At 35.5% G+C, this 27,989-nt stretch overlaps 6 protein-coding genes and 1 long non-coding RNA gene across 9 annotated transcripts; 4 read left to right on the plus strand and 3 right to left on the minus strand.

Moving 5' to 3' along the window:
- The first annotated feature begins 1,727 nt into the window (after positions 1 to 1,727).
- On the plus strand, positions 1,728 to 7,328 carry LOC17877924 (nucleolar and coiled-body phosphoprotein 1). Its single transcript, XM_023778164.1, has 14 exons — positions 1,728 to 2,118; positions 2,728 to 2,931; positions 3,018 to 3,199; positions 3,529 to 3,655; positions 3,738 to 3,929; positions 4,038 to 4,076; positions 4,206 to 5,093; positions 5,176 to 5,289; positions 5,489 to 5,562; positions 5,686 to 5,737; positions 5,892 to 5,975; positions 6,052 to 6,101; positions 6,219 to 6,278; positions 6,370 to 7,328. Exons 1-14 carry the CDS (start codon positions 2,017 to 2,019, stop codon positions 6,893 to 6,895), a joined length of 2,694 nt encoding a protein of 897 aa, XP_023633932.1. The 5' UTR covers positions 1,728 to 2,016; the 3' UTR covers positions 6,896 to 7,328.
- Positions 7,329 to 10,770: 3,442 nt separating this feature from the next.
- On the plus strand, positions 10,771 to 13,031 carry LOC111829594. 3 transcript variants are annotated; one of them, XR_002832963.1, is made up of 3 exons: positions 10,771 to 12,399; positions 12,487 to 12,614; positions 12,792 to 13,031. It is a non-coding gene; the product is annotated as an uncharacterized LOC111829594 (long non-coding RNA). The 3 variants fall into 3 exon arrangements; XR_002832962.1 differs by having other exon boundaries at positions 10,771 to 11,109; positions 12,276 to 12,614; XR_002832961.1 differs by having other exon boundaries at positions 10,771 to 12,614.
- Positions 13,032 to 14,858: 1,827 nt separating this feature from the next.
- LOC17877496 (putative glutathione peroxidase 7, chloroplastic) lies at positions 14,859 to 16,546 on the minus strand. Its single transcript, XM_006284402.2, has 6 exons — positions 16,161 to 16,546; positions 15,846 to 15,922; positions 15,692 to 15,753; positions 15,454 to 15,572; positions 15,177 to 15,344; positions 14,859 to 15,077 (listed from the first exon to the last, which is right to left on the minus strand). The coding sequence occupies exons 1-6, from the start codon at positions 16,407 to 16,409 to the stop codon at positions 15,048 to 15,050; spliced, it is 705 nt and encodes a 234-aa protein (XP_006284464.1). The 5' UTR covers positions 16,410 to 16,546; the 3' UTR covers positions 14,859 to 15,047.
- Positions 16,547 to 18,005: 1,459 nt separating this feature from the next.
- Positions 18,006 to 20,690, plus strand: LOC17879434 (probable protein phosphatase 2C 60). Its single transcript, XM_006283937.2, has 11 exons — positions 18,006 to 18,131; positions 18,490 to 18,616; positions 18,706 to 18,769; positions 18,929 to 19,037; positions 19,167 to 19,320; positions 19,418 to 19,543; positions 19,638 to 19,761; positions 19,847 to 19,923; positions 19,989 to 20,041; positions 20,144 to 20,198; positions 20,299 to 20,690. The coding sequence occupies exons 2-11, from the start codon at positions 18,500 to 18,502 to the stop codon at positions 20,497 to 20,499; spliced, it is 1,080 nt and encodes a 359-aa protein (XP_006283999.1). The 5' UTR covers positions 18,006 to 18,131; positions 18,490 to 18,499; the 3' UTR covers positions 20,500 to 20,690.
- Positions 20,691 to 20,722: 32 nt separating this feature from the next.
- LOC17877826 (pentatricopeptide repeat-containing protein At4g31850, chloroplastic) lies at positions 20,723 to 24,411 on the minus strand. Its single transcript, XM_006282730.2, has one exon. The coding sequence runs from the start codon at positions 24,179 to 24,181 to the stop codon at positions 20,837 to 20,839; it is 3,345 nt and encodes a 1,114-aa protein (XP_006282792.1). The 5' UTR covers positions 24,182 to 24,411; the 3' UTR covers positions 20,723 to 20,836.
- A 291-nt stretch (positions 24,412 to 24,702) lies between these two features.
- On the minus strand, positions 24,703 to 25,544 carry LOC17879726 (early nodulin-like protein 1). The gene is made up of 2 exons (XM_006284529.2): positions 25,287 to 25,544; positions 24,703 to 25,185 (listed from the first exon to the last, which is right to left on the minus strand). The coding sequence occupies exons 1-2, from the start codon at positions 25,471 to 25,473 to the stop codon at positions 24,842 to 24,844; spliced, it is 531 nt and encodes a 176-aa protein (XP_006284591.2). The 5' UTR covers positions 25,474 to 25,544; the 3' UTR covers positions 24,703 to 24,841.
- Positions 25,545 to 26,149: 605 nt separating this feature from the next.
- Positions 26,150 to 26,652, plus strand: LOC17879173. Its single transcript, XM_006284902.2, has one exon. It carries the CDS (start codon positions 26,191 to 26,193, stop codon positions 26,491 to 26,493), a length of 303 nt encoding a protein of 100 aa, XP_006284964.1. The 5' UTR covers positions 26,150 to 26,190; the 3' UTR covers positions 26,494 to 26,652.
- The last annotated feature ends 1,337 nt before the right edge of the window (positions 26,653 to 27,989 follow it).

Genomic DNA, 27,989 nt, shown 5'->3' on the forward strand with positions numbered 1-27,989 from the left:
TTCGTAAAAAACATTATTCGTAACTCGCTTTATCATTATAATTGTGATTTAATAAAATACCCGTGAATTATCTAAAATTTACGTAGTTTGATATATAATATATTTTATCAATAAAAATTATGTCTCCAAAATTACATTTATGTCTTCAAAAAAATATTTCAATATTTTAAATTCTAAAAGTTTTATATATTTGAACCTTTTATTTATAATATTTTGAAACTATTTGAAATTTTAAATATGTTCATGTAACAATGGTTTTAATATTGGTCATACTTATAATGATTTGAAACCATTGTCCAAAATATTTAACCGAGTGTAATTGAGTATTATATGTCCGTTTTAAAAAATTCAAATTGCAACATATTACAAAAAAAAAGTTAAATTTTTATTAAATATTTATATTATATAGTATAATATCATAAATTAAAAATAATATCAAATAAAAGTAAAAGAAGAATAATATTTTTTAAATAGATTGTATTAAATTAGTTAGAGAAATATTAGTAAATCCTATAATTAGTTATGGAAATAATATAATCATAAAATTAGATTTGGAAAGTATCCGGTGTATGTATACAAACCCATTAATCTATCCAACTTTAAAAGATCCAATTACAAATTTTGGGTAATTTTTTGAAATTGACCCGACCCGTAAGCATTTTTTGTACTTCTCTTTTACTAATATAGGGATTTACGAACGCGTTAAACATATAATTAAAAAGTGATTAATTTACTAACTTTAATTTTTAGCATTTAAAATCATTTTGTTAAAAAAAGTATCTAATTCGTTAGTTTTGTTATTTGATAAATCAGTTATTTAATTTAAAACATTATACTCTTATATTTAATCCTATGTTGAAGCAATATGAATTGTCATAGTTTCTCTCCCACTTAGTCAATGCCAATGAAAAAAATACTATAATCTGTTTCTTCTTTGGAATTCTATATATATACTTCCAAACATAGGTTGATATGAAACATTGAACAATGAACATATATCTGGTCTAAAAAAAAAATTAACATATATAGAAAATAATAAGAGTTACAACATAATATAGAAAATGAATATAATAAGAGTTACAACATAATATAGAAAATGAATCCTACCAAATTCTAAAGGATTGATATATTTTATGGATAATTGTCTGCTAATGAAAATTATATTTTCTATAACTGTACAACAACATTACTCTTTATGATACAAAATCTGTATAGTTCTTCTTTATAAAAGAAAAAAAAATCTTTAACTATTTTATCCAATCTCATGCTCAAGTAGTTTGAACGGTCATGTTTTTTTTTGTGTGAATTTTGGTATGCTTCATTCATGTGATTTTTTTTATACATTGGTTGAAGAAAACGAAGGCCACAAATTTCACCAATAAAAAATTCGGATTCGAAAGCCCAGTAGTAAGCAATTAATTAACCAGAGTTTATAATCTAAGGTGAAATCCGAACTGCAAAGGAAAAAAGATCCCAAATACTGGATTCCCTTGATTTTTGGATTCCATTTTTATTTTATTTATATCATAAAATCCCCAAAAAGTGAAAGAAAAAATTAAATAAACGAGAAGAAGACCAACTCATAAATCACACACTGTACGCGAAAATTAAATACTTCCAATTTTTTTTTTTTTAATATAAATATTTTTAACGGCGCTTGAGGGCTCTCTCACTCTCTCTCGACTCTGGCGTCCTTGAAAATTTATTTTATTTACTTTTTTTTTTCTAAGTTTTTTTTGTAAGTTTGAGCGAACACAAAAAAAAGAGAGAGAGAGAGAGAGAGAGAGGAGAAAACCCTAGCGTGTTGTTCAGTAGTGACTCTGGGGGGAGATTTCTTGTTGTTTCCTCGGCAAATCCAGCTTTCTCATCTCTTTCCATTTGTGGAATCGACGGTGGCTTTAGCTTTTTCATGCTCTCCGAAGTCCTCTGTTTCCGAATCTAGGGTTTGTACAGATCTAATTGTAGACACCGCAACCGAATCGAACGAGAGAAGAGAAACTAAGGAGAAGGCGAGTCATGTCGGATTCTGATAAAGAGCTTGAGAATCAGATTCTTGAAGCTGGGGTTAAGCTTGTTGACCCACCTTCTTCAGTCGATGAGCTTCTTGCTCTCCTTGACGTGAGCTCTCCTTCTTCACCCATTCCGCTTCTTCTTCTTCTTTTTTTCTGTGTTTTCTCTTGGTGTTATATTCTTCGAATTCGTGGCAATGCTAAGTCTGTGCATGTGTTTAGTGTGGATTTCTGGATTTGGATTTCACTTGTGCGTCTTGTGTCGTTTCTCTACTGTTGTTTCTTTCATTTTTGCTCTGTGAATCTTTATTCCTGCCTTTGAAGTCTATATTACGGTGATTGTCCCAGTTTTTAATAAAATTTAGATATATTCTCCTCCACTTTGCGTTGATTAAGCATGCATCTAGTAAGGATGTGATTGTTAATCCTGGTTTACATAGACTGCCTGAACAAGTCTGCTCTTCCGAATATACTTTTTGATACTAAACCTTGCAAGTATTTGTAGTTAAATATGAGCCAGGGGGATTATTTTGTTTGTTATTGTTATATTTGAAATCCGGCTTCTGTTCTTTGATAGTATTATTTGAACAGTATAGTGCATAAGTTTCTCCATAGCTTTTATGCTCTTTCATATTTTTAACCCAGTTTCAAGTGTGTGATGGGGATATTGTGATTTTGGAGTTGCTGAGTTTGATGATTCTTTTACTTTTTGCTGCAGAAACTTTTCCTATGCCTGTCAGAGGTCGAACAGTCACCTCCTGACTCAATGCAGAATGCACTCTCTCCATTGATGAAAGCATTAGTCGGTGGAAAACTCTTCAAGCATTTGGACGCCCAAGTGAAAGTTGCTGTCGCTGCCTGTATCAGTGAGATTACAAGAATAACTGCTCCCGATGCTCCTTATGATGATGAACAGATGAAGGTATCTAATTGTTTGATACTAAATTTTTGGAGGAAATGGGCATTATGCCAGTTGGTCAATCACTTTTTTCTTATACTCATGTGCAGGAAGTATTCAAGTTAATTGTATCATCATTTGAAGATCTAGTTGACAAATCTAGCCGTTCCTATCCCAAAAGGATCTCAATCCTTGAAACTGTGGCTAAGGTCAGATCATGTGTTGTGATGTTGGATCTTGAGTGTGATGCACTTCTTATCGAGATGTTCCAGCATTTCCTGAAGTCTATAAGGTACAAGCTAATATATTCATTATGCTGGAATTATACCCTTTTTTTATAAAAAAACCCTTGTAATGCAATGTCCAGATAGTACACATACATGGAATTGTCTACTTGTTGTTTCTCTGTCGTTCCTTATGTCACATTTGATTCATGGATGTTGTTGCTGTTCTCAGTCGATACTATATTCATTCTTGTCATTCTGCTTATCCATGGTCTATGATGTGCTACTTTACATTATGTTCTCGTTACATTGTTCACAACTATTCTGTTACTTATGTTTGCTTTTACAACATCCAGAAATAATTTTTGTCTGATGTTAACTTTGTTTTCCTTTTCAGGGACCATCATTCAGGGAATGTATTCTCATCTATGGAGAACATTATGACCCTTGTCTTAGAGGAGAGCGAAGAAATACCTTCAGAGATGCTGACACCAATTCTACATTATGTTAAAAAGGATGATGAGGTAATACATGGATGTTTTTAATAATTTCTATTTCAGCAGCCAATGCTCTTTTGTTAACTCTCAACTTTTCATCACTCATCAGGTTTCGCAAGTATCACGGAGGTTGGCAGAAAAAGTTCTTAGTAACTGTGCTAGCAAGCTCAAAACATATCTGACTGAAGCAGTGAAATCATCGGGTATCCCTTTAGATAAGTATAGTAACATAGTGGTTTCGATATGTGAAGGGACATTCAGTGCTTCGCAACAGGGCGAAGTTGTTGCGAATGAAAAAGATGTAAGCTTTTTTTTATTTCACCTGTTTTCCTGTCGTACTGCCTCAACTTTTGGGATTGCGCATATCTTCCAATTACATAAGCTCTTATACTGTTCTTTTCCTCTGCAGGAAAGGCAAGGTCATATAACAATGGAAGCGGAAGTAGAGGCATGTTTATTCCTTTTTAAATCAGCATTAAACCCCTGAAATTTGTTGATTAGTATAAATAGGATAGATGCCATTCCTCTTTTCGCTGGAGTGGATTGTTTATTGATTTGTGTGTTCCAATCAAAACAGGATAAGCAGAAGGCAGCAGAAATTTGTACCCCTGAGCGAATTGATGCACCTAAAGATGAATCTGGTAAGTCTGGAGTTAGCAATGGTGTTGCGCAACAGAATGATTCTTCCGTTGATACTGATTCCACAAAGAAGCAAGACAATATGGGTGACAAAGATGAGCCGCAACAACTTGATAATCCTAGCAACACTGACTTAGATAATACTTCTGGAGAGAAGCCTGATGTTGAAAGTCAAATTAAAGAAATAGAAGATCAATCGAGTTCTGACAAACAGGCAGATTCGTCAAAAAATTCAGATGTCAAAGAGGAGACTGAACCTGTACCACTCCTGGACAGCAAGGATGTGCTAACTTCACCTCCTGATGATTCATCTGTTAATGCAGTCATTTCTTCTGATAATGAGAAGAAAACAAGTGTGCAAGCTTCACCACCTAAGACACCAGCAGATGAAACTGCTAATGTCAGTTCGACACCAGCAGATGAAACTGCTAATGTCAGTTCTCCATCTAGGGCTGAGGATCTTATTGAGCAAAGCCTCCCTAAGAAGACTACAAACCAGAAGGAAAATGAGAGCTCAACAAAGGATGTCAAACCTTCTGCTTCAATTGCTACCGAAGAAGCTCCTGAAAAACCAAACACTTCTGAAGCTCAAATGACCAAAAATTCTGGAAAGAAGGTTGCTTCGTCAAGTAAAGCAAAGCCTACTGTTCCTTCTTCTAAGAATAGCACTACTGAGGCAAAAGCAACCAAGCAGTCAGAGAAAAAGGCAGTTGAGAGTGGTAATGCACAAGAATCCACGAAGCCAAAAGAGGATAAGAAAAAGCAAGTACGTGGGAAAACCATGGATGAGGAGTCACTACACACTTCGTCTGGTGATAATGGAAAAGTAAGTAGTTCCTTACCCGTATTGATTCATGTCTGAGTTCCCTTTCCATGTACTGTTATTAATACACTTTTATTGTTTTCAGCCAGCTGTTTCCTCTGGAAAATCAGCTTCAAAATCAAAGAAAGAAGTGAAGCAACCAGTAGAAGAAAGTCCTAGTACAAACACAAAGAGAAAACGAAGTCTAGACAAAGGGAAGGTATGTTTTCGTGATTTCAACAAATGCCATTTGCAGCAGTAACTGTGGATGGTAGCAGCTTCATATTATCATTCAGTTGAAGATAACTTCTCTTATCCTTCTGTGTCTTTTGCTTTATCCTTTAAATGTATCAGTTTCATGCGCTCTGTAAGAATTTTTATTGTTTGGACTTCTTCATACTAAATTAATTGCTTTGCAGGCATCTGATCTGCAAAACCATGATGAAAATTTAGTTGGGTCTAGGGTCAAAGTCTGGTGGCCTATGGATCAAGCGTGAGCATCTTGCATTTTCTTATTAGATTTTTTTTTTTTTTTTATTATATTCTGGCCTAACACTGTTGATAGTTGAACTTTTGTTGTCCACGCTTGTAAATGAATCCTGAATTTTTACCTCAGGTATTATAAGGGTGTGGTCAATTCTTATGATTCTGCTAAAAAGAGACATCTGGTAAACCCAACTTTATCTGTCTCCTATATAATCATTTGTTTGTGGTGTACCCTTAGCCGATTAGATGTTCTCCTAAGCGGTACATATTGATTTCATTTGATTCAGGCCATTTTGTTGTATAATTGTTGTATGCTGTTGTCATGTTCGTCTTCAGGTTTGCTATGATGATGGCGAACAAGAAATCTTGAATCTTAAGAAACAGAAGTGGCATGTTCTGGATGAATCAGGATCGTCAGAGGTGAGGCAATAAATTTCATTCATATCTGACTGTTTTTGCTCTTTGCACTGCTGTAACTTACACTTTCTGTCAGCAGGATGAAGAAGCTGCTGATCAGACGGATCAAGATAAAGAAGCCTCGCCAGCGTACGTGTTACTTCTTTAGTTCTGTTGTTTATGTCGCACTGGGAGTTGTAGCAAACCTGAAGTTATAGATGAATGATCCGTTCTTATGATAAACAAGCTTAGCAATTCTTCATGCAGGCCCCAGAGGAAGAAAACTAAGACAGGCAAGCAATCAAAGATGGACTCATCAGCGAAAAAGTATATGAAAGTGAAAGCAAATAGTTAACAAGTATTAAAATCTCTAGAAAAATCTCTACTAATGAGTAATGCTATGCTTCTTGTGATTCAGGGGTGGTGGAGCTGGATCAAGCAAGTCTAAAGCTGCTCCTGCTTCCAAGAAGTCTCAGGATGGCAAGACAGATAGCAAACTAAAGTATTCGAAGGAATCTGACAGAGAAGAAGAGGATAGCTCTGGAGAGTCGAGTGACGAAGAGGAAAACCCCAAAACCGTTGGTAAATCAGGAAGCAGCAAGCCGAAGAAAAATATAAGCAATGTATCGAAATCTGGAAAATCGAAGGACCAAGGAGCGTCTGGCACATCCAAAGCTTCATCCAAGAAAAAGGAAGAGCCGTCCAAGACTACAACAACTTCAAAATCCAAGTCAGGACAAAAATCTGCACCAGCCAAAAGCAAACCAGGAAAGGGAAAGGCTAAATCTGGTTCTGCATCTACACCTGCCTCCAAAGCCAAGGAGAGCGATGCAGAGTCAGAATCTGAAGAGGAGACAATCAAGGCGCCAGAATCAGCAACTAAAGGGAATTCAGGCAAGTCGAAGGGAAGTCAGGCAAAGTCTGGTAAGAAGAGGAAGCGATGAGTCTCTGGCCTTTTAGGAAAGGCCCTAGCTCTTTTCTCTTATGAATTATGGGTATGTAATTTAAGGTGCAAAGCTAAGCGTGATGGTGTGTGGTGGTAATGGGCTAATGGTGGTTGCGGTGAGAAATGGTGAGAGAGACTTGACGTCGTCTTGGGCAGTAGAAGTGTAGAATTGTTTTTTAAAACAAGAAGAGTAGTAGTGGTGGTTTTTCATTTACTTAGTATGTAGTGTTAAGGTTGATACGTAAGGTGGCTTTGGTTTATTTTAATTTGTTCTTATTTTTTTGGCCACGTTCATCTCTCTCTCCATGGAGTTCTGCAGATAATTTTTTGGTAGGATAAAATTTAAACGCATTTCGACTGTTAGCAGTTATCTCACCACATTGAAAATTTGGATTTTATTTAGGTTTATGTGTGTATTTGTGTTTTGATCAGGAGCTATGTATTTATGCTTTTTAGTCAAGAATCCCTTTTTCTAGTTCTTTGCCACTTTTGGCTATTTTTTTCGTAAACTGAAAAGTTTCTAGAGCCACTTATTAGGCCAAACATTTTACCGAATAAACTTTTTCTTCTACCAAAGACATGTTTCTACTTAGAAACGATACTTGAGGAAAACATCGTCTCATGAATATAAATGGTGGGATTGCGGAGGTGCTTGGGGACTCCTGAAAGGATTAGTGTATGCTTTTGTTTACTTCCATATGAAAGGAATACTCATTCCATTAACATTTAATTTATCATATATAGTCACATTCACACATCGATAAAGGGATATTAACAAATTTCAAATCTATCAACAGCCATGAAATAAGGATCTAGGGTCGATATATCTGAGGTCTTGGGTAGATTTTGATTATTGTATTGTGCATCAAAATTGCAAGTTATATACAGTTCATCGTTTTGTTTTCCACGAAAAGAAAAAGAAACAAAATATAGTATAAATTAGAACAAAGGTGTGCCTGTAACAAAAACATTAACCAAGCGAAGCATTATTGTCATGCGTTAAAAAATCAGATATAATATGTAATGTAATTTGAGATTGCTTTATCGTCTTTGCCCTTGTGGTAATATCAAGTTCGAACAATATAGATCACCATTGGTGTCTTTCCGTTGCTTGTTTCTGATTGTTATCATAATTCGAATATTCCGGAGACAACGTGTTTTGTTTTAGTGCTAGGATTAGCTCTATTTATCATTTTTTTCATATGCTGTTATGTGCTTTCATTGGCTTTCGTAGCGGTGTCGTTGGTAGCTTTTGTTGGCTCTTTGTTCACCTTTTGTAACCAACTCCTTCTTGGATGGAGAGCAGTAATTTATTTTTAAAAGAATTGTTATATGTAAAAGTAAAATAAAAAATGTTAATAGCTCGATATTGGTGATGGCTGATGGGTTACATGTGGTCCACGAACCATGATCCCATATTCTAATTTCTCCTTTTCTATAGGCCGAGAGGAGAAATGGGTTTACTTTCCTGCTGATCTATTTATTAAAACCATTTTCTCCTCCTAATATATACAAATAGAATTGAATACTCAGTCAAATATAATGGATTATGTCAAACAAATATATTCGGCTAATTCAAAACACAACATATTTTTGAATATGATATACAAACTACATCTCTAACTATACCGTATAGTCTCCAACTCTCCTCCATACGGTATACGCCACTCCTAGATACATGACTTGGCTTCGTTTTTTTTATGTGTGTGTAGAAAAAGTCAGGGATTGTTCAGATTAACATATCTTTTATTAGTATAGTATATGTATTAAGTAATAAGGAAAGAGTCGGAGTTATGTTCTGTGTCATCGGGAAGCAATGAATCTAGACAGGTCTCTTTTTTAAGTTTTTGAATATATTCTTCTTAGGTCAAACCACCACAACAAAGCTCTTACCCTTTTTCACCCTTCACGTGGTTTTTTTAAGTATTATTACTTTTCCTTTACAAAACTGTTTTCCTTTTTTACTGTTAACACGCGTAACTTTACTTGATCGATGTCATGTAAAAACCTCATGTTATTGTGTAACATATATATATATCCCCTTCTGACTAACTCTTAAGTTCATTGTTAGTAATGTCCCAAATCATAAATTGGGAGATTTATAAGTTATAGATCTAATATTAATCTCCTCAAAAGAAAAACAATCAGAAACTTCTAATCTAACTTTAGTACCAAATTTACTAATGAAAAAATAGTTTTTTTATTAGAAATAAGGAAGCAGAAAAACATGCAAAAATAAGAACTAGCTAGGCAACAGACACGAATATTAAAAAGGAGAAAAGAAAAGAAAAGCAGGACCGTGGATGAAGAATTACACAGGGGAGGGGGCACTCCACATTCGTGTGGTCTTACACAAGATCAGCATATATGGATTCTTTAGCCATTCTCTTATAACAATATCTTCTTGTGCGAGAGTATATGTTTTGGGGAAGCACCCTCTTTGCTTTATGGTAGTACTGTTTTAAAATATTTTCAATTTTTTCTTTTATGGGTGGCCAGGCTGATAAATGGGGATAATAATATAGTTCTAGAAGTGTTGAGCTTATTTCCTGTTTACAAATATATTCAATTCTCAGCATCTATCTAGCACCAACAAAATATGATTCGGTATATCTCACTCAGGCGGAACCGGTTTCTATATACTTTACTCCTTATTTCATTTTACACGCGTCCAACAGAATAAGCTTTGAGAAATTTATCAAATGTTTCGATAATTAAGCTAACATGTATTACGATATTTATTAACTAAAATAAAATCATAAAAGTCGTATAAGTTCGAAAATATGAAAAACTCGAACATTGTAAGATTCTACAAAATAGATATGTGATAGGGTAAAATAGAGACTAAGATCGAGTAAGTTTGTTTAATAGTTTAACTGGTGATTTGTTGTTACTTATCTAAAAACGAATTTAACCGGTGATATGTTGACTATTGAAAAAGTAGATTATAAAAAATTACGAGTTTATAAATGTAAAAATAGCATCAGTAAGTTATGAATGTAAAAACTTTGGAATTTTTTATCATAAAAAAAAAAAGAATGTGTCAAAAATGTAATTTGAAGACTGTTTTAAATGATAATTTTTTGTTAACATACAAACGGCCAAAATCATATGGAAAATGGGTTTTTTTTATAGTTTCTCATAGAATGTTTTCTCAGTTTTTAATTTATGTATTCTGCTAATCTTGCGTGGTAATTTACTGTAATTAGTAGTAGAACTGTTATGATTAAGAATTTATTATTACTGTGTAAACTGAAACAAGAAAGTAACCGATTATAATAATAGGGAGAGCCGATTCCCCAAAAAAAAGAAAAGAAGAAAAAGCTTTTAACATTCTCAAAATTCAAGATCACATATCTCTTCTTAGGCTTGTCGTTGCCGTTTATAGGTTATGAGATTGACCACTATAAACTGCAATGGGGGGAACTGTTAACCAATCCGTTCCATTCAAATGTCTCTCTCTTCAGACATATGTCCCATTGCACGTAAGAGGGAGAGAGAGAGATGATTAAAGAAAGAAACAGACAAAAGCCAAAAAAAAAAACAGAGATAAGACTCATCTTGAAGAGAGTGAGAGACAGAGAGAGATAAGGTTTTTTGTTTCCTTCTTTTAACAGATTCGTCCTCTTCTTCTTCTTCTCCTTCTCCTTCTCCTCTCCTCTAATTCCAAATCCTTCTCTCCCCCACGAATATATCTCTCTTCTGCCTTTTTTGTTCTTTCTTTTTTGGTAATTTTACTTTTTCTCCTTTCGATTTGGTCAAAACCCTAGATTTGTTTTTCCTTAAGTGTTTCTATAAATGAATCACTTTCCTCTTCTCTCTTTCGATTATAAAATATTCTCTCTGGTTTGTTTTGCTTACCCTAAAAAAAAAAAAAAAGCCTCAGATCTAACTCAACATGCTTCAAGAGAGTCTCATCCTTTTCAAAACATGTTCGATCGATCCCTAATCTCAGAACTCGTGTCGGTAAGGTAAAGAACCACGAGTGAGTTTTTTTGGGGACAAATTTTTGAGAGAAACGCATAGAAACTGACAGAAGAGAGTGAGCACACAAAGGCACTTTGCATGTTCGATGCTTTTGCTTCTCTTGCGTGCTCACTGCTCTATCTGTCAGATTCCGGCGCCGATTCATTTCGGTCCGTTCACGTTTTCTTCTTCTAAATTGTGTTCCCATCTCTCTCTCTCTCTCTTGTGTTCTTCATCTCTCCAAAGGTATGTGTAGATACGATCTTGATATGATAGCTATATATGATGCAACTTGTTCTTATTTTGCCATTGATTTGGTTTCCAATTGCATGCGACTTTGCTTTTTTTGTCGAGCTTTATATTTTATGGGATCATTAGTATCGAAAGCTTAATCTATGAGTTTAAGGCGTGGTTAAGTGAGATTAACATGGGACCATTAACGTTAACCTAGTTTTTCCTTAGGCTGGTCCTAACTCTTTCAAATCCTCAACATGTCCTCGATCAAAGTAAATATTATATGGTTTATAATTTAATTTCCTTTCTCTTTCTCTCGTTTCTCATTAGCACTTTTAATCCGTGCTTCTTTGGACTCTTGATTCATATATATATGTGTAGAGATATATTATTTGCTTCATATGATCATATCTGTGTATAGCCATGGATCTTGAGAGAGTACTGTTCATGATCTTCGAGTTGCTTTTAATTAATTAGTCGTTTGTTGTACAGATTATTTATGTATATTGTATGCTGATATATGTTAATTTTTATTCCATTTATATAATTATGTTTCTAATTTAGGCTATTATACATAGCATAATTTGTATTATACTACATGTAAATGGTATATAATTTATATATCATTGATTCCATGTGATCACGTTGTGAATCTTGCAAGAATATTCTTGTGGGTCTGTTTCTCTTCATTTTTGAACATGTTCTTTCTCGAGTATTTTTCCACAGTTTTTTTTATATTAATTTTGAATTTGATAAGTAATTTTGAATCTAGGAAAGCGATTTGTAGATCTGTTTGCTAAGTAGGAATTTACAGTGTTTCTAGTGGTTAATATTCGTTTTATCACTAGTTTGCAAAGATGATTAATATGTGATTTTTACCTCACTTAAATGGATTCGAGTTGTTTTTTTTTTTTTTTTTGTGTTTTGACACTCAAAGTTTCATTTTAAATGCATTCATATATATGTATTTATGGCAGCTGATAAAATTTTGACAATTCGTTAAAACATCTAACGTTCTTTGTTTCTCTTGTATTGGTAAATGCATAAATTGTGTTGTTTTTGCTTTTGTCATGTTTTCTCATTTCTTCCCATGTTTTCCAGTGTTTTCAAACCAAAGAAGCCATATGACACGTAATTTTAGGAATGTTCTTGCTATAATTGGTTTTCAATTTCTTCAGGAAGGTTAGACTTTCTCGATACTTGTGAAAGGTGCATGTCAACATTAACTCTTTATTGGGAAACCTCAAGAGGCATGAAAAAGGTTGAGGTTGCAAATTGCCTTCTAGCATCAGAATTAACTATGTAAATGGAATATGGTTTGCAAATTATGTATGTATTGGATTACATAAATGTTAGAAGATGTCACTAAGACTTTGTTTTCTTTTGCAGATTATATTTATATGGAAAGTAAGAATCATATGTGGTGCAGTTTTGTTCAGATAAAAAGAGAAATCGGAGGAAGATCGAATTAATAAAAACGTGTCATCAATGGTTCTTGCAAAGAACAAGGAATATCGGTGAGCATTCCATATGTAATTTTATATATAACAAAACATTATTCTTTCTAGCTAAATTGTGCAATCGCGTAAACAAATTGTGTGTCTTTGGCTCTTGATCGATCGTAGGGATCTTTTATGTTACATGCTAGCTTGTGAGCGATCGACCTTGTTATATATTTGTTTATTCTGTTTCAGGTTTGGATGATGTTGGACATATGTTTGACGCAGCCCGATTTGAATGATCACGCAAAGTTATTGAGATCAATGCAGAGTTGACCCGAATTGAATAAACCTGTTTGTAATTCTTTTTGTGCTTTGATTTATCAGTTAAATGTCGAATGTATCACATATACAGTATGTAGTTGATCTGGTTTAGAGTCAGGGATTAGAGAGTGTTTGACTAATTATATGGTAAGTAGGATATGATTGGGATTATTGTTTTTGCAAGTCCACTGTGCAACTCTGCAAAGGATAACGGTTCATAATAATCAATTGGCTATCTGTAGTTGGAATTGAAGATTTGAATATGGAATTGAGTATGATCAATAGAATGAAACGTTGTGTCAAAAGGAAAACAGATTCTAATTAACAAGTGGCTCTTATCTACCTTTGGTATGCCTCCTTTTATAGGCCATTTCAAACAATGCAAACCCAAGTGGAGGAGGATTAAAAAATAACGAAGAAGTCAAAACATGTAGATTACATAAATTCTAAATTGCTCCTTCAAAACTTATAACATAGAAAAAAATGTACTCCTCAGCTGCTCGTCGTATCGAAGTCTGACTTCGCCTTGTGAATAAAATATTGATTGATGCTTTTAGAAACTGATAGAGATTTGAATAATTCCAAAATCGGCATTGCTTAAGTTTGGCTTCAACCGACTAGTTCATGTGGCCAATTACTGGTCACACCTTTTATATTTGTTTTTTCTTTCCCAGTAGTCAAGTCAATGATGTTACTGTATACAGTTTTAACCGTATCTACAAAATCATTAGCTAGATGTTTGGAAATTTCTCTGATTTTCTTGGAAATTTCTTTGATTTTCTATTGAAATGCATATATCCAAGAATCCCATGATAATAGCCTGCCCAGGGCACGTTAATGAAATTAAAAAGAAAACGTCAAAAAGGAACCAAGAATTAGTACACTATGAACCGATGGAGAAAGGTTAATTAATTGGTACACTATGAACCGATGGTCAGGTCAGCCGTACTAACCGTCTTTTATCCACTTTATCGCTGTCGTGGAAAAGGGCTAGGAGGATCCTAGATACAAGAGCCGGTTTAGGGCTGACATATCTCGGACTCGGAACGTGTTTGCCAAAATTAAAATTAAGGACAACACACATTTTTTGTACATCGTACATAGTTGCATGTTTTTCTATTTTGGAATTTTTTTTGGTTAGTATCTTAACCCAATAAAAGGGAGTATTCACCTTAATATATCTAAGATTGGTTCCTAACTAACTAAGCCTACACCCATAGTCATATTAGCCTATTGTTTGTTTACAATATCCTAGGAGTGCAACCCATAACATAATTAAGTAATCATAATGGCAAATATTGTTTTATACCAATAACGATTTTTTCGCAGTTTTTTTTTTTGAATTGGCATCTAACTAAGTTATGGCTTTAGTTTTGTCCTGTCAACATATTTTTTTGATAGAACTTTAAATTTTGTAAATTATGATGACGAGTCTTGGTGATTTATTATCTTCAGGCGGTGGACACAGTTATAAATATTGTAAATGCAATAATTTATTCTTTTGAACAAGATAAACCTTCGTTGCACAACAACATCTGACAGAGTAATCTTTCAGAAAAAAAAAAAAAAAAAAAGGAACATGGAGGAGTTGAGAGAGAGTAGTACTCTTGTCCAGTTAGAGAACTACGAGATCCAAGAATCTCTGTTGATCGGACTCAGAGCTATCTCCACCGTTGATGGCGACGTGGCAATCATACCCATCTCACACGAAGAAGAAGATGGATACCCATCTCACAGAGATATCTCCACCGTTGATCTTCTTCTTGGAGGAGTATGTCAAAGGCCATGGCTAGCTCTTAGTAAGCCTCGACGGAGACGAGATCCTCCTCCTCGAGTATCTCGTCGATACTCACAGCTGGTATCTAGACCGATTTATCTCCGCCATAGGTTTCTGCCACAGCCAAGGAAACAATCTTCTTCTCGACGCCAACGTGAATCTTATAACTAAAGCAGTACTCTCGTTTCGAATATGTTTGTGTGTGTGTATGTTTTTGTAAATATGGTAATAATCGGATGTCTATCAAGTCCGAAGCCTAAAGGCACTTGTGTGGTGTTTATATACAATGGTTATCGAACAGTTTATTTACGCTGTTATGGTATATATATATATATATGTAACAAAAGTAGAAAGGTTTACATATATGTGTTATCTAAATCTCTTGTATACAATCTCTTTCTCTCTATATATTAAGCAGCGATCAACTTCTTGATGTCCTTCTGCGACATCTCAAAAGGAAAAAATATCGTTAGTATTAAACGGAGGAACAACCACTGAAGCCAAGATCCAAAGATTGAACAGAGTTTGAAACTTGGTACCTCGATTTGGAAAGGAGAAGTCGTGGGAGGGTACCTCTCTACGACTTTGCCCTTTTTATCAACCAAGAATTTCTCAAAGTTCCATTTGATGATATCACCAAGGAATCCACCACCATTAGATTTCAAGAACTTGTAGATTGGAGCTGTACTTGGTCCATTAACATCAACCTATATATATACATATGAAAGTTCACAACTTGATTAATTATCAAGATTCATCAAAGTCTCTTCTGATCGATCTGCTAAAGAAATAAGAGTTAATTTTGTTTCTGCATGCCTTATCAAATATAGGGAACTCGGCTTTGAATCGTGTACAAGCAAATTTCTTGATCTCAGGGTTTGAGCCAGGCTCTTGAAATCCAAATTGATTGCAAGGGAAAGCTAGAATCTCAAATCCTAAAGGATGTGGAATTTTCACACAGATAAAAATGAAAATAAAAAGACAAGGTCAAAACTAATGTACTGTTACCTAATTCAAATTGGATAATATAAAACCTTCACTATAACCAGCTTACCTTGGTTCTTGTACTTTTGGTACAGAACTGAAAGCTCAGAGTAATTTGATGAAGTCAAACCACTGTAACAGTCAAAATAAAAGTCATATCAATTTCAGATGCAGCAAAAGTTACAAAAAATCAAATAGAACATTCAGAAGAAACAAACAATCACCATCTTGAAGCAACGTTAACGATCAGAAGAGGTTTTCCTTTGAATTTGTCCAGAGAAACATCTTTCCCATCTATGTCCTGTCTCAATTATTTTATAAAACACAAATTTATAAAACACAAATCATGTAGTCTCCAGTTTTAGATTTTAGTTACTTCAGGCTCTCACTTGTACTTGAGATGTCAGAGTACAATTAAGTCAGTGAGATTGATTATAGACAAAATCATAATATTGATGATGGCAAAATAGAATAAACAAAAATCCTAGCTACACTTGTAGTATATACAGATAGTATAAAAAAAGAAAACAGAAACGTACCTTTACAGTGAAATCGTAAACACTCTTTTCTGCAGCAGCTCTTGCATTAACACTGAAATTTTTGGATTTGACTAGAAACCCATGATTATTCGAAGACTTCAGAGAAACCCAACTTCTCAGATTCCGAGAATTTGATGTCCTAGTGGTGAAACTCAACGAAGGGACGAGAAAAGCAGAAGAATTTGGAGGTGGGCTTGCAAGGAAACCATTGAAGACCGATGAGAATGATGCGTAAGAAGACGAAGCCATTGTACAAGGAGCGAGAGAATAATAATAATATCTAGAAAGAGTACCACTAATTCGTGAACTAATTTATACAAAAGTGTTTACTCGGTTCTAAAGAAAAAATTTGAGAGCTAATTAAAAAACATATAACGTTTAGCAGCATCATTTATATCATGCTTCATCTTGGAAATTCAAAATATCCATAGCTACAACTTTTTACACACACAAAAGTCCATATACGCGGTTCTGGCACAGACACGTTTTTGATATTATATTCACAAATATTTGAAAAGAGATAATATATGGTATTGGCAAATGAAATGGAAAAGCTGATCAGCGGTGCAAAAGCTCATAGGTCTGTCTGGTGAAGACCAGTCAAAGCTTATTATGCAACACCGTTGCAAATAGGAAATAAACTATACGAACTTTGTGAGTGCTTATTAGTAATCTCTTTATAACTAACCACGAGTTTGGTTGAATAGGAAACCAACCTATTTGGGATTAGATACGCAGTCTCACCGCTAGTTTGATGACTTAAAAACTAATGTATCATTCATTTTTCGTGCATTATGAAAATAATTTTGTCTAGAGCTTATCTAAACCGAGTTTGTTAAGTCGGAAGATGGTAGTTTAGTCTTTCCTAGTACAGTATGTAGTTGCATTTATGGCTTGCACATGTCTTCTTGGACCCTTGCCTGGAGGAAATAGTAAGTTACCGATTCATACAACTGAAATGCTAGGAAACTTTGACATGTTAGAGAATGCAAACATATAGCCATTAACAAAAATATACAACATATCTATATATATAAAGTTAGCTTTTTCTCTCTTCTCATGATGCCACCTAAGCATCCACCTAAGCCACATTTTTTATATTAAAATAAATTTAAAACATTCATTTAGTGCATATTTATGCTACTTATTTAATTAATAGAAATTTTATATAAATAAAAATAAATTATGTAAATAAATAAAATGTTAAATAAGAAATACTTCCATTTTTTATTAGTTAGTGGTAATAATGTAATTCAACTTTCATTTTAAATTGATCATAGTTTCAAATTTTAAATGTATTACTGAGTTTAAGAATGTAAGTAAATTTTAAATTTATGGTAGAATAAAAACAACATTTATGTAATTGTATATATAAAATTTTAAAGGAGAAAAATAAAATTGAAAGTGAAATATTAGTTTATAACATTATCAAAAAGAAAATATTTTTAATCCAAATTTAAATATTGAAAGATAATAATTCAAGAGAAAATAACTATAATATATTTTGAAAATCAATTAAAAATAAATAAAATATCACAATATAAAAAAAAAATTAACAAAAAATTATAAACCTCCCGCGTGCAACGCGGGTCAACTGCTAGTACTAAATAAACACAGGACATTTGTGACTGGTCAATCCAAACTGAAATTTGCGGTTTTAAAGAAACACAACTAAATTAAGGGGCAAGCAGCTCCAATTAATAAACCAAATCATAAAAGAGTCGGGGTAATATACATTATTGTATTAGGAAATGCTTAAGTAAAAATAGGCCGTGTGGGTGTGTGTTGTGGTGGCAAGTAAAGGGGAGAAAGAAACAAAACTCTCCAAGAACTTTTGTTGCTTCTTTTCTAGGAAATACAAAAACAGACTTTTTCTCATACTTTTTTCTCTTTTTTTTTTTTTTTGAGTTGAAGGATACAATCTGAATTTGATCCCAAAATCAAAACTTTCTTCTTCCTCTAATCACTCCGGTAACGTTTCTGTCCTACCTCAAAGGTCTTGCCTTAATCAGGCCAGAAATGCGAGAAACAAAGCTTCTCGCACTTCGTTCGTTTGATCCATCGAATTGGTTGATAATCCAATTTTTTGCTGTTGCAGTGTTTTAAACTCTAATCGTTTCAAAACCTTCTTTGTTTTGGTTTCGATTCCTGTTTGTAGATTGATTTCTTTATGTAGCTCTTAAGATTGAGATCACAGGTCCATTGTCAATATTCTTATTTTGATATTTTTTCATCTTTTAGCTCAGAAAAATTGTTTCTTGTTATAGCAATCTGAATCGTTTCATGCCTTGTGATTCATGAAGAAATGTCCAATCTTTTGCCTTTTCAGAAAGAGAGAGATGGGTATATACCTTAGTTCTCCAAAAACAGATAAGTTTTCAGAAGATGGCGAGAATGAGAAACTCAGATATGGTTTATCCTCTATGCAAGGTTGGCGTGCGTCCATGGAAGATGCGGTGAGTGGAATTCAAAAGTTGAAACCTTTCTTTTTTTAGGCATATTTTGTTTCTTTGCTGATCCAACAATGGTTTCTAAACTTTGGTAGCATGCTGCAATTCTTGATCTCGATGATAACACTTCCTTCTTGGGTGTCTATGATGGCCATGGAGGTAATAGAAATGTAACATTTGGGATTTAAGCTTGTATTTAGATCTCAAGTCAACTACAGATTGATATATATCTCTGAGCCTTTTTGATGGTTTTTGTTCATGTGACAAGTTTCCTTCTGTTTATGGAATGTCAAATGATTTTGGCTAGTGTCCTTGTAGGTAAAGTTGTTTCAAAGTTCTGCGCCAAATATCTACACCAGCAGGTTCTCAGTGACGAGGCTTATGCAGCTGGAGACGTCGGGACTTCTCTTCAAAAGGCGTTTTTCAGGTAACATTATTGTTCTGGCCTCTTGATAAGTTAATATATACCAACTAAATTGAAGAGCAACAAGAGTCTGTTTTTCTTTGAAGTTCTGCATAAAACTGCTTGCTCTTTTGTCGCTGTGGTTAATTGTAGAATGGATGAGATGATGCAAGGACAAAGAGGGTGGCGAGAGTTAGCTGTACTTGGTGATAAAATCAATAAGTTCAGTGGAATGATTGAAGGATTTATATGGTCACCAAGAAGCGGGGACAACGCTAATAAACCTGATGCTTGGGCGTTTGAGGAAGTAAAACTTCCCACTTGCTATTTTTCAGTCTCACTTCTTCTATCACTGAGCAAAACTAAATTTAGATCTAAGACTTGTGCTTATGTTGTCGAAACAGGGTCCTCATTCTGATTTTCCTGGACCTAGTTCTGGGAGCACAGCATGTGTAGCTGTTATTAGAAACAAGCAGCTATTTGTTGCAAATGCCGGTGACTCACGTTGTGTGATATCCAGAAAGGGTCAGGTAAAATTCTGTAGTTGTTACTTGTTAGGCCTTTTGATTAAGTCTTTTTGGCGTCTTCAACTTATTATTAAAAATTTGTGGTCTCTGTCTACAGGCTTACAATCTTTCTAGAGATCACAAACCAGATCTTGAAGCTGAGAAAGAAAGGATACTGAAAGCTGGTGGCTTTATACATGCTGGGCGAGTCAATGGAAGCTTGAATCTAGCAAGAGCTATCGGTAAGTTCTTCTTCTTCAACAATCAACACAATGCAACTTGTGTACATGCAACCCTTGATTTGAGCTACTCTTTGGCGCTTTATAGGTGACATGGAATTCAAGCAGAACAAGACTTTGCCATCTGAAAAGCAAATTGTTACTGCCAGTCCGGATGTTAACACTGTAAGTGGTCTACTACCGGTTCTCTTTCTCCTGAAACATCTATAATTTTTGATTCTTCTCTTTAGGTTGAACTCTGCGATGATGATGATTTCCTTGTTCTTGCCTGCGATGGAATTTGGTAAATATCAATTTGAAATTATTTTTATCTTGTTCTCCAAACAAGATCATTTCTTGATAGTGATATTGATACACCTGCCTTGGTTTCATCTCATATCTGCAGGGATTGCATGACAAGCCAACAACTCGTTGATTTCATACATGAACAATTGAATTCAGTAAGCTAACTTGAGTTGGCCTCGTTTGGATTAAAAGTTTTTTTGCAGTCATTCCCTTTCTGGATTTTACAGTTTCTTTCTTTCGATTGGTAACATTCAGGAGACCAAACTCTCGGTGGTATGTGAAAAAGTTCTCGATAGATGTCTGGCTCCAAATACCGCAGGTGGTGAAGGCTGTGATAACATGACCATGATCTTGGTTCAATTCAAGAAGCCTGTTCAGTACACGGAACCTACTCCATCTGAAACTAAACCAAGCCAAGCCGAACCGAACCACGATGACCCAAGCTCATCAAACTAGCCCCATCCTCAAGAGTCACGGAAGGTGGCTGGCATCTAGATCTAGTATTTTGGTACAGATTGTAAATCATTTTGAAAGACAGTATATATCACAGCTTGACGTTTCTGTAGATTTTAGTATTCCATTTTCTCCACGGGTAGACTTTTGTCTCACGAGCTCCAATAATGCAGAAGGAATAATTGATGTGAATATGTTGTTGGCCTTAAAGAAGATATCATCATCATGTAAACAAACAAATGAATATGACATTTACACAACGTTATGTTTTGTACACTTCACATGGACATAAAGCTTCACTTACTGTGTAGAGCTCTACTTGTATTAGCTGTGTAAAATGTCAAGCTCTATTGGGGAGCTGTTCGTATGTTCCTGTGTTGGGGCTATAACCACCGGTCACCATTGTCTGGTACACAGCGTACGCATGCTCGGGTTTTCCAGACAAACTGTATCCGCGGATCAGAGCGTTAAATGTAAAAACATTTGGTTCAAGACCCGCTCTTTGTATCTCATTGTAAATCTTCCCAGCTTCTTCCACCATTCCAGCAATACCCAGATTTAAAATCAAGGAGTTGTAAGTGTAGAGATCAGGGGTAACTCCTCTGCTGTTCTTCATCTCGCTGAAAAGCATAAGAGCTTCTTCAAGTCTTTCAGATTTTCCGAGTCCGTTGATAATGAGATTGTAACATACTACATCCGGATTGAGGCCAGACTCCTTCAACTCCCTGAAGTAATGTAAGCCTTCATCCACTCTTCCGACCATACAAAGGCAATCTACTAGAACTGAGTAAGTCTTGAGATCCGGTCTTACTCCTTCTTTTACCATCCTTTTGAACAACGCACACGCTGCATCAGCCTCACCAGCTTTTCCAAACCCGTTAATGAGAATGTTGTAGATAGCACAATTTGGCCTGCAACCGTAGTCCAACATTCCTTCAAAGAGTTGTTTTGCTTCATATAATCTTCCTGACTTAGAGAGGCCATCTATAAGGGGACCATATGTGCAGGCAGTTGGGGAGAAGTCACGATCACTGATAAGGTCGTAGTATAAATCAAGAGCTTCGTCCACATTTCCTGCCTTCACGAGCCCGGACAGGACAATGTTGTGAGTTATTATGTTTGGTTCGCACTCACAGGCTGACATCTCTTTGTACAGCTCAAAGAGTTCGCCAATTTTTCCTGATTTTCCATAAGCATCAAGCAAGAAGTTGTAGGTAGAAACATCTGGGATGCAACCAGTACTCTTCACCTGTAGGAACACATCCTGTGCTATTTCAATCATATCAGCTTCAAGAAGCCCGCCGATTAGCAGATTATAGGTCGGAACTTTGGGTTGGACGCCAAGATCTTTTGTGAATTTCTCGAATAAAGTTCGAGCACCTAAGGCGTTACCATGTTTAAAAGAATATCTGATTATTGGCACCAGGATCGATTCACCATCCCGACAAATCCCATTAGCTACTAATCTCTCAGAAAATGAAACTGCGTTGTCTAATCCAGCTTCGGCCAAGATAGAACCCATCAAGTCTTCCCAGAAAAGACTGGCTGGTTGGTCTGCGCAGTTGTAAAGAAAGTTGGCGATGATTTTGTAAGCATCTTCGATTAAACCGGCCTTGACAACACCTGGTAGAAGAGTGCAGAGGGTAACAAAATCAGGGTATACCAATTTCTTCATCTGGTGGAAGAAACACATTGCCTCTTTGACTTGACCATTCTTCATTAAACCAAAGATAATCGTATTGTAAGTAAAAACATCTGGGACACAACCCATGTCCATCATCTTGAATAACATCTTCATGGCTAGATTTACCTCGTCGTTTTTGCAAAGACAATCAAAAAGAGTGTTAAAACTTATTGTGTTAGGTGGACAACCTTTCTTCGCCATCCCCTCGAACAACTCAATCGCCTCTTGAATTTTTCCATTTTTGCCTAAACCTCCGAGCAATGTGTTATAAGTCACAACTGTAGGCCTGAGTTTCATTTCCTTCATTCTCATAAACATGTTCCACGCCTCATCTACTCTATCAGCTTTGTAAAGCGTGTTGATCAAAGAATTAACAACGATAACATCAGGTTCACAACCGTTCTCCACCATCTCAGAAAGCAGCTTGATGGCTTCGTCTATCTCCCCAACCTTACTGTAGCACTTCATCATCATGTTATATGTTACTGAATCAGGGGTCAGCCCTATGTCTTTCAAGCCATAGAATATTTGCTTTGCTTCTCGGTCCCTTCCTGCTTTAGCTAGACTGTAGAGAGACGCATTACAGGCTACAATGTTTGGAGCTATTCCTTTGGTTTTCATCTTCTCAAAGGTCTCAAGAGCGCTGATGGAATCTCCAGACTTTCCATAGTAATCAATGAACACGATGTACGTATAGGCAGTAGGTTTGACGCCAAGGAACTCCATATTACCAAAAAGTTCAAGTGCATCATCCAACCTGTGAACTCTTAGAAGACCACAAATCAACGTGTTGTATGTGTGGAGGTTCGGTAAGATACCTTGTTCCCTCATCACATCCAATGTATCAAATGCTTCAGTAAAATTCTCAGCTTTGCACAGAGCATCCACGAGAATAGTAAAGGTTACAACGTCAGGTACATGACCATCCTTCTCCATTTCACTCCAAAACTGCTTCACTGAATCCAGATCTCTGTTATCACTAAACCTATCCAGCAGAGTAATGTAAGTTACACGATCCGGTTTGTGTCTTCCTGTCTTCATCTTTGCAAAAACCTCCTTTGCACAATCGAGCTTCCTAGCAGTACACAGAGCATCAATAAGAACAGTGTATGTAACTACATCAGGTCCACATCCTTCATCATCCATTCGCTTCAGTATTTCATATGCCTCATTAATCTTTCCTGCCCTACCAAGCACCCGAATACATATTGTAAACGTGTACACATTGGGCTTTAACCCCAAAGTCTCCATCTCTTTAAGTAAACCCATCACAGATTCAATGTCCCTTCTTTTCCCCAATCCTACCATAAGTGAAGAGTAAGTCTGCAAGCTAGGCCTGAAACCTTCCAAAATCATTCTACTATAGACCTCCATTGCCTCTGTGCAAAACCTAGACTTAAGCAGAAGATGGATCAATCCATTGTATGAATATGCATTCAGCACAAAACCAAATTCTCTCATCTTCCGAAGCGCATAAGGTGATTGCCTCAATCCACCTTTCACAGAAAGACTCTTGAAAATAGTTAAATAAGTATTAGCATCCCTCTTTATGATTCTCTTCTGCATAAAATCAAACACATAAACCATTTCCTCAACTTTTCCATTAACCCTCAAAGCTTCAAGCATGTAATTGCAAGTCTCAGTAGAGTGAACTAAATTCGAATTATCAGCTACGGACTTGAAATACGAAAACTTAGAATCAATATCAGGAAACGACTTTAAAACCCTCGTTACTTCAATTGATGACAAATTAGATTTCAAGCTTTTTCCTATCATAGAAGCCGAAAAGTCAGAACTTTTCATGGAGACAACACTACATCTCATGCTCTTCTTTCTCCAGTGTTTCTTCCGAGACCCAATCTTCAAAGGGTGGAACTTTAATCCTCCAGTAACCAAATTATCGCGTCTCCAACAACATTTTGCTTTGATGTTACTAAGCAGACAAGCATCACCGACTGTAACATCACCACACAGACTAGTCGAGCAGAGTAACGCGACCATTTTAAAGAAAAGCCAAGCGCAAGTAAGCAATTCCCCGTAATACAAAAAGTGAAACGAAAACAGAGAGATTAACGATGATGATTCATCACATTTCAAGTGGCGAAGATGTAACTAACAAAACACAAGGCGAGAACGAATAGTCATAAAACATTCTGATACAGCTCCGTTCACCGGCGAAAAGCACGACGGAGTCGAATTCAGTGAACCGGATATTTTCTGGAGCATAAGAATAAAAAGACTTAGCCGAGACCGAGAGGATAAAATCATAAAATCAATCAGTGACTCGCTCCACACAATCCTTACCGTTTTGCTTCTCTCCCAAATTATCTTCAGGCCCAATTTAGGCCCATTACTATAGGCTTAATAACTTTTAACGCCAGCCCAGATGCTTTTGTAATCTAATTTCCGTTTTTGAAACAATATCCAATATCTTAATAATCATTTTTCTCTTGGTTGTTACATTTATTTTTCTTCTCTTTTATAACGTTTGATATAGATCCATCTAATTTGAACTGAACTAGTGAAAGAAGAATGCCGATTAAATAATAAATTTAATTTAATAGATCACAAAGAGTAAACGAGACAACAATGATCTGATCTCTGCTTCATGTTCGGAAATTAATAAATAGAATTCAATCTTCTAAAAGAAAAGCTTTTAATTTAGAAGAGGGTCCAGAATCCAAGAACAAGGCTGAGGAAGGCGAATGCGCCAGTGAGTGTAGCAGCGCCACTAGTAGGAGCAACGGCGGGACCGTCGAACTCAGATGGCGACGGAGCTGGAGAGAAAGCAGAGTCGCGAGGAGTGACGACGACTAGGCGTAGCTTCTGACCCTTTTGACAGTGACCCTCTGTTCCACTGATGAAGTATACCGGACCGGATTGGTCTAGCTTCACCTTAGTGTTCCCATCGGAGTAGCTGGCTTTAGGGCTCGTGGTGTTGCATTTCTCGTAAGCTTCTCGTGTCACCTGGAGAACCGAGTCTTTACCGGCTTCGTACCTGAAAACTGAAGATAAACATGTGACAAAGCGTCAGAAACAGAGTATATTGAAGATTATACGAAATCTCTATATTGAGATAAGAACAAGTTACAAAGTGAGGATTTACCAATGGAGTCTCCGACTTTGAAGCGAGATTTTTGAGCCCATTCGTTGAAAGAGAAAGAAGAGGAAGAAGGGATCTTCCAGTCACCGGATTTTCCACCGACGGTAACTTCATTTGCGTCCACTGACAGGAAGAAGAGGAAGGAAATGCAGAAGAATATGGCCACTAGAAGAGAAGTAGAAGAAGCCATTGTTTTAAAATTTAACACTCTCTGTACTGAGCTAAGAAAAAAAATAATCAAGTGTGTATATATGTATTTGAGTGAGTTGGAGATGAAGTGCGTGAAGAGGATCTTGTGTGGGTTATATATATAGAGCTAGAGAGACTTGGAAACTAGCCGTTTAAGACTAAACGAAAAAGAAAAAGGAAAACATGGTAAATGCGAATGTATCCGTTGAGAGATGATAAAGGTGACGTAACGGTCAGGTAAGAGACAAAACCTGAACTCTCTGGTCGAAAGTGATTTCACGGTCTTCTAGGAAGACTGGTCAAGCTAAGCTGTTTCTGTTTTTTTACTTTCCTTTTTGTTTGCTAGTATAATTGGGTTGTGAGATTGTTGGGCCTTCAATCTAAAAAATAAATATGAACAAGAACATATCGCCTATAAGGCCCATATGAAACAGAAAATGAAACTTTCAATCTGTTCTCAGCATGTATAATTGAGATTGTAAATTTTAATCAAATCTAACATGGCACCTGGCTTAGTTTACCAAGGCTTGACACCTGCCTAATTTCTTTATTACAGAAAACAGACAGAATCAACTAGGTGTCACTTATTGAACACATTATCGTACACTACGTGTCTTCGTGGCTCATAAGTACCATCTCCAAACCGCATATAGACTACAACAAAAGCTGTTTCTTCTATGGTTAGTAAAGTATAGATCCAAGTAGAGAGATTACGTAAATGGCCGGAGAAGAAGACTGGAGAAAAACTGCTGATACAACAAAGATGAGCTCGGAGGGAGTGAAAACCGCCGGAGTTGAGTCTTCGAAGAGACCACCAGGAAGTAATCCAGGTGGTGTTCTTCACCAACGCCGTAACTTGCCGTATAGTTACACCACGATGGCTCTTGTTGGATTAGCTATCTCTGGTGCCGTCATGTACACTGTTATGTATGCTAAGAAGAAGCCAGAAGCTAGTGCTACTGATGTAGCTAAGGCGGCCACAGGGACAGCGAAACCTGAAGATACTCATCCGAGAAAATAAAAACACCAAAGAAAAAAAAAGGAGAATCTTTCTTTCTTTTTTGCTGTTGTATTTTTCGTTCTTGCTTCGTGTTCAATGTTTATGGTAACTCTTTATTTTCTTGTAACGAAATAACATAACGAGTGTTAAGAAAATAAAATCCTATCAACTCTTCAGCTAGCAGAAAGAAAACAAAAATAAAATTAAAGGGATAGAACAGAAATGTGTTTTAAAAGAAAAAGGTATTATGTTAGTTCGAATTCAAGTTTACCGAGAAGAGGACATGATCTACGATGTGTACTTGTTTACAAGTGTCGTGGAAGGTTAATTACGATTTGGGAAACACTAATTGATCATCTGCAGATCATTTGTGACTTGTGTGAATCACTGATGCCTCTCACATCTGTCGTGTCATGTATCTATATCTTTCTAAAATAGGGTCATTGGGTGTGGGCTTGAGTTTTGGTATTGACATTTTTGGGCCATATCTCTTAAAAGATGCGGAGAGCATCATCATCATCATGCATGGCATTCAAGGATTCTGATCCGGCCGGTTGTGCAATCTTTTGATTTGACTTTGATTCTGTGTTTTTTTTTTGTAAATATATATTAAGGTTTAGTGAAATAGAAGAATACAAATGTTTTTTGAAATTTATTAAATTTAATTTCTGTGTGAAATTTAATTCTCCAAATAAAATATTTTGAACAACTTGTGATTTTACTTTTATGAATCGGTATCTTAAGTAATGTGTGCATCTTGATTATTTACTGTGAAAGGAAAAAAAAAAACTACAGTAACTTTTGCAGCAACTACAAAATTATGACAAGTTGATTCTATGAGACAATTGGTGATCCGCATGTCTTTAAAAAAACGGTGATTAGCATAATATATGAGATGGTAACCTTAGAATATGAAAAAATTAGGTGAGTCCACTTAATGACCCCAAAAAAAGTAAGTGTATAGAGAAATAGGCTGTTAGGTAGAAACACTCATGTGTTGCTTTATGAGCATAAAACCTGGACGACAAATCTATTTTTTCTCCTCACCAACTGCACACAGCTTTAATTATTAATCAACATCTTCGTTCTTAAATTAAGCATGTTCATGATCGTTTGATTCTCTAATCGGTTCTGATTGAACATTTCGAGTTTTACTAAAAAAATCGGCTTCAATTATATCCACTTTTTGCAAACATATTTTGTAGCAAACTAAGTCACTCGATGCTTCTCTTTTTATGAATATAGTCATCTTGATTGAAGTGTTTAGTAAAAAAAACATATAAACGTATCATTCATATATAAGCCGTAAATAATTACTAGCAATTGTATATCTGTTGAAGCTTTATTAACTAAAATCTTTAGTATTCATCTTTGAATTTTCAATAAAATGAAAATTCGATTGTCTAAATGAGATCTGCATATGTTTAGTATGTAACGTCAGCAGAACAGAGTTCTCTTACCCCATAATTAGAGCTACATATGTTACAGATATTAAGATATAGTATATACGTTACTTA

This window comes from Capsella rubella, unplaced genomic scaffold, assembly GCF_000375325.1.
Source record: "Capsella rubella cultivar Monte Gargano unplaced genomic scaffold, Caprub1_0 scaffold_7, whole genome shotgun sequence".
Lineage (NCBI taxonomy): Eukaryota > Viridiplantae > Streptophyta > Magnoliopsida > Brassicales > Brassicaceae > Capsella > Capsella rubella.

Excerpts from the sequence above, each read along its gene's own strand:
- LOC17877924 (XM_023778164.1), top strand. The coding sequence starts at position 2,017 with ATGTCGGATTCTGATAAAGAGCTTGAGAATCAGATTCTTGAAGCTGGG. Across the intron at positions 4,077-4,205 it reads CAATGGAAGCGGAAGTAGAG|GATAAGCAGAAGGCAGCAGA; the intron begins GCATGTTTATTC and ends CAATCAAAACAG. Across the intron at positions 5,290-5,488 it reads GAAGTCTAGACAAAGGGAAG|GCATCTGATCTGCAAAACCA; the intron begins GTATGTTTTCGT and ends ATTGCTTTGCAG.
- LOC17879434 (XM_006283937.2), top strand. The coding sequence starts at position 18,500 with ATGGGTATATACCTTAGTTCTCCAAAAACAGATAAGTTTTCAGAAGAT. Across the intron at positions 18,770-18,928 it reads TGTCTATGATGGCCATGGAG|GTAAAGTTGTTTCAAAGTTC; the intron begins GTAATAGAAATG and ends GTGTCCTTGTAG. Across the intron at positions 20,199-20,298 it reads TACATGAACAATTGAATTCA|GAGACCAAACTCTCGGTGGT; the intron begins GTAAGCTAACTT and ends GGTAACATTCAG.
- LOC17877496 (XM_006284402.2), bottom strand. The coding sequence starts at position 16,409 with ATGGCTTCGTCTTCTTACGCATCATTCTCATCGGTCTTCAATGGTTTC. Across the intron at positions 15,345-15,453 it reads AGTTCCCTATATTTGATAAG|GTTGATGTTAATGGACCAAG; the intron begins GCATGCAGAAAC and ends GTATATATATAG. Across the intron at positions 15,078-15,176 it reads CTTCTCCTTTCCAAATCGAG|AAGGACATCAAGAAGTTGAT; the intron begins GTACCAAGTTTC and ends GAGATGTCGCAG.
- LOC17877826 (XM_006282730.2), bottom strand. The coding sequence starts at position 24,181 with ATGGTCGCGTTACTCTGCTCGACTAGTCTGTGTGGTGATGTTACAGTC.
- LOC17879726 (XM_006284529.2), bottom strand. The coding sequence starts at position 25,473 with ATGGCTTCTTCTACTTCTCTTCTAGTGGCCATATTCTTCTGCATTTCC. Across the intron at positions 25,186-25,286 it reads CAAAGTCGGAGACTCCATTG|TTTTCAGGTACGAAGCCGGT; the intron begins GTAAATCCTCAC and ends GTTTATCTTCAG.
- LOC17879173 (XM_006284902.2), top strand. The coding sequence starts at position 26,191 with ATGGCCGGAGAAGAAGACTGGAGAAAAACTGCTGATACAACAAAGATG.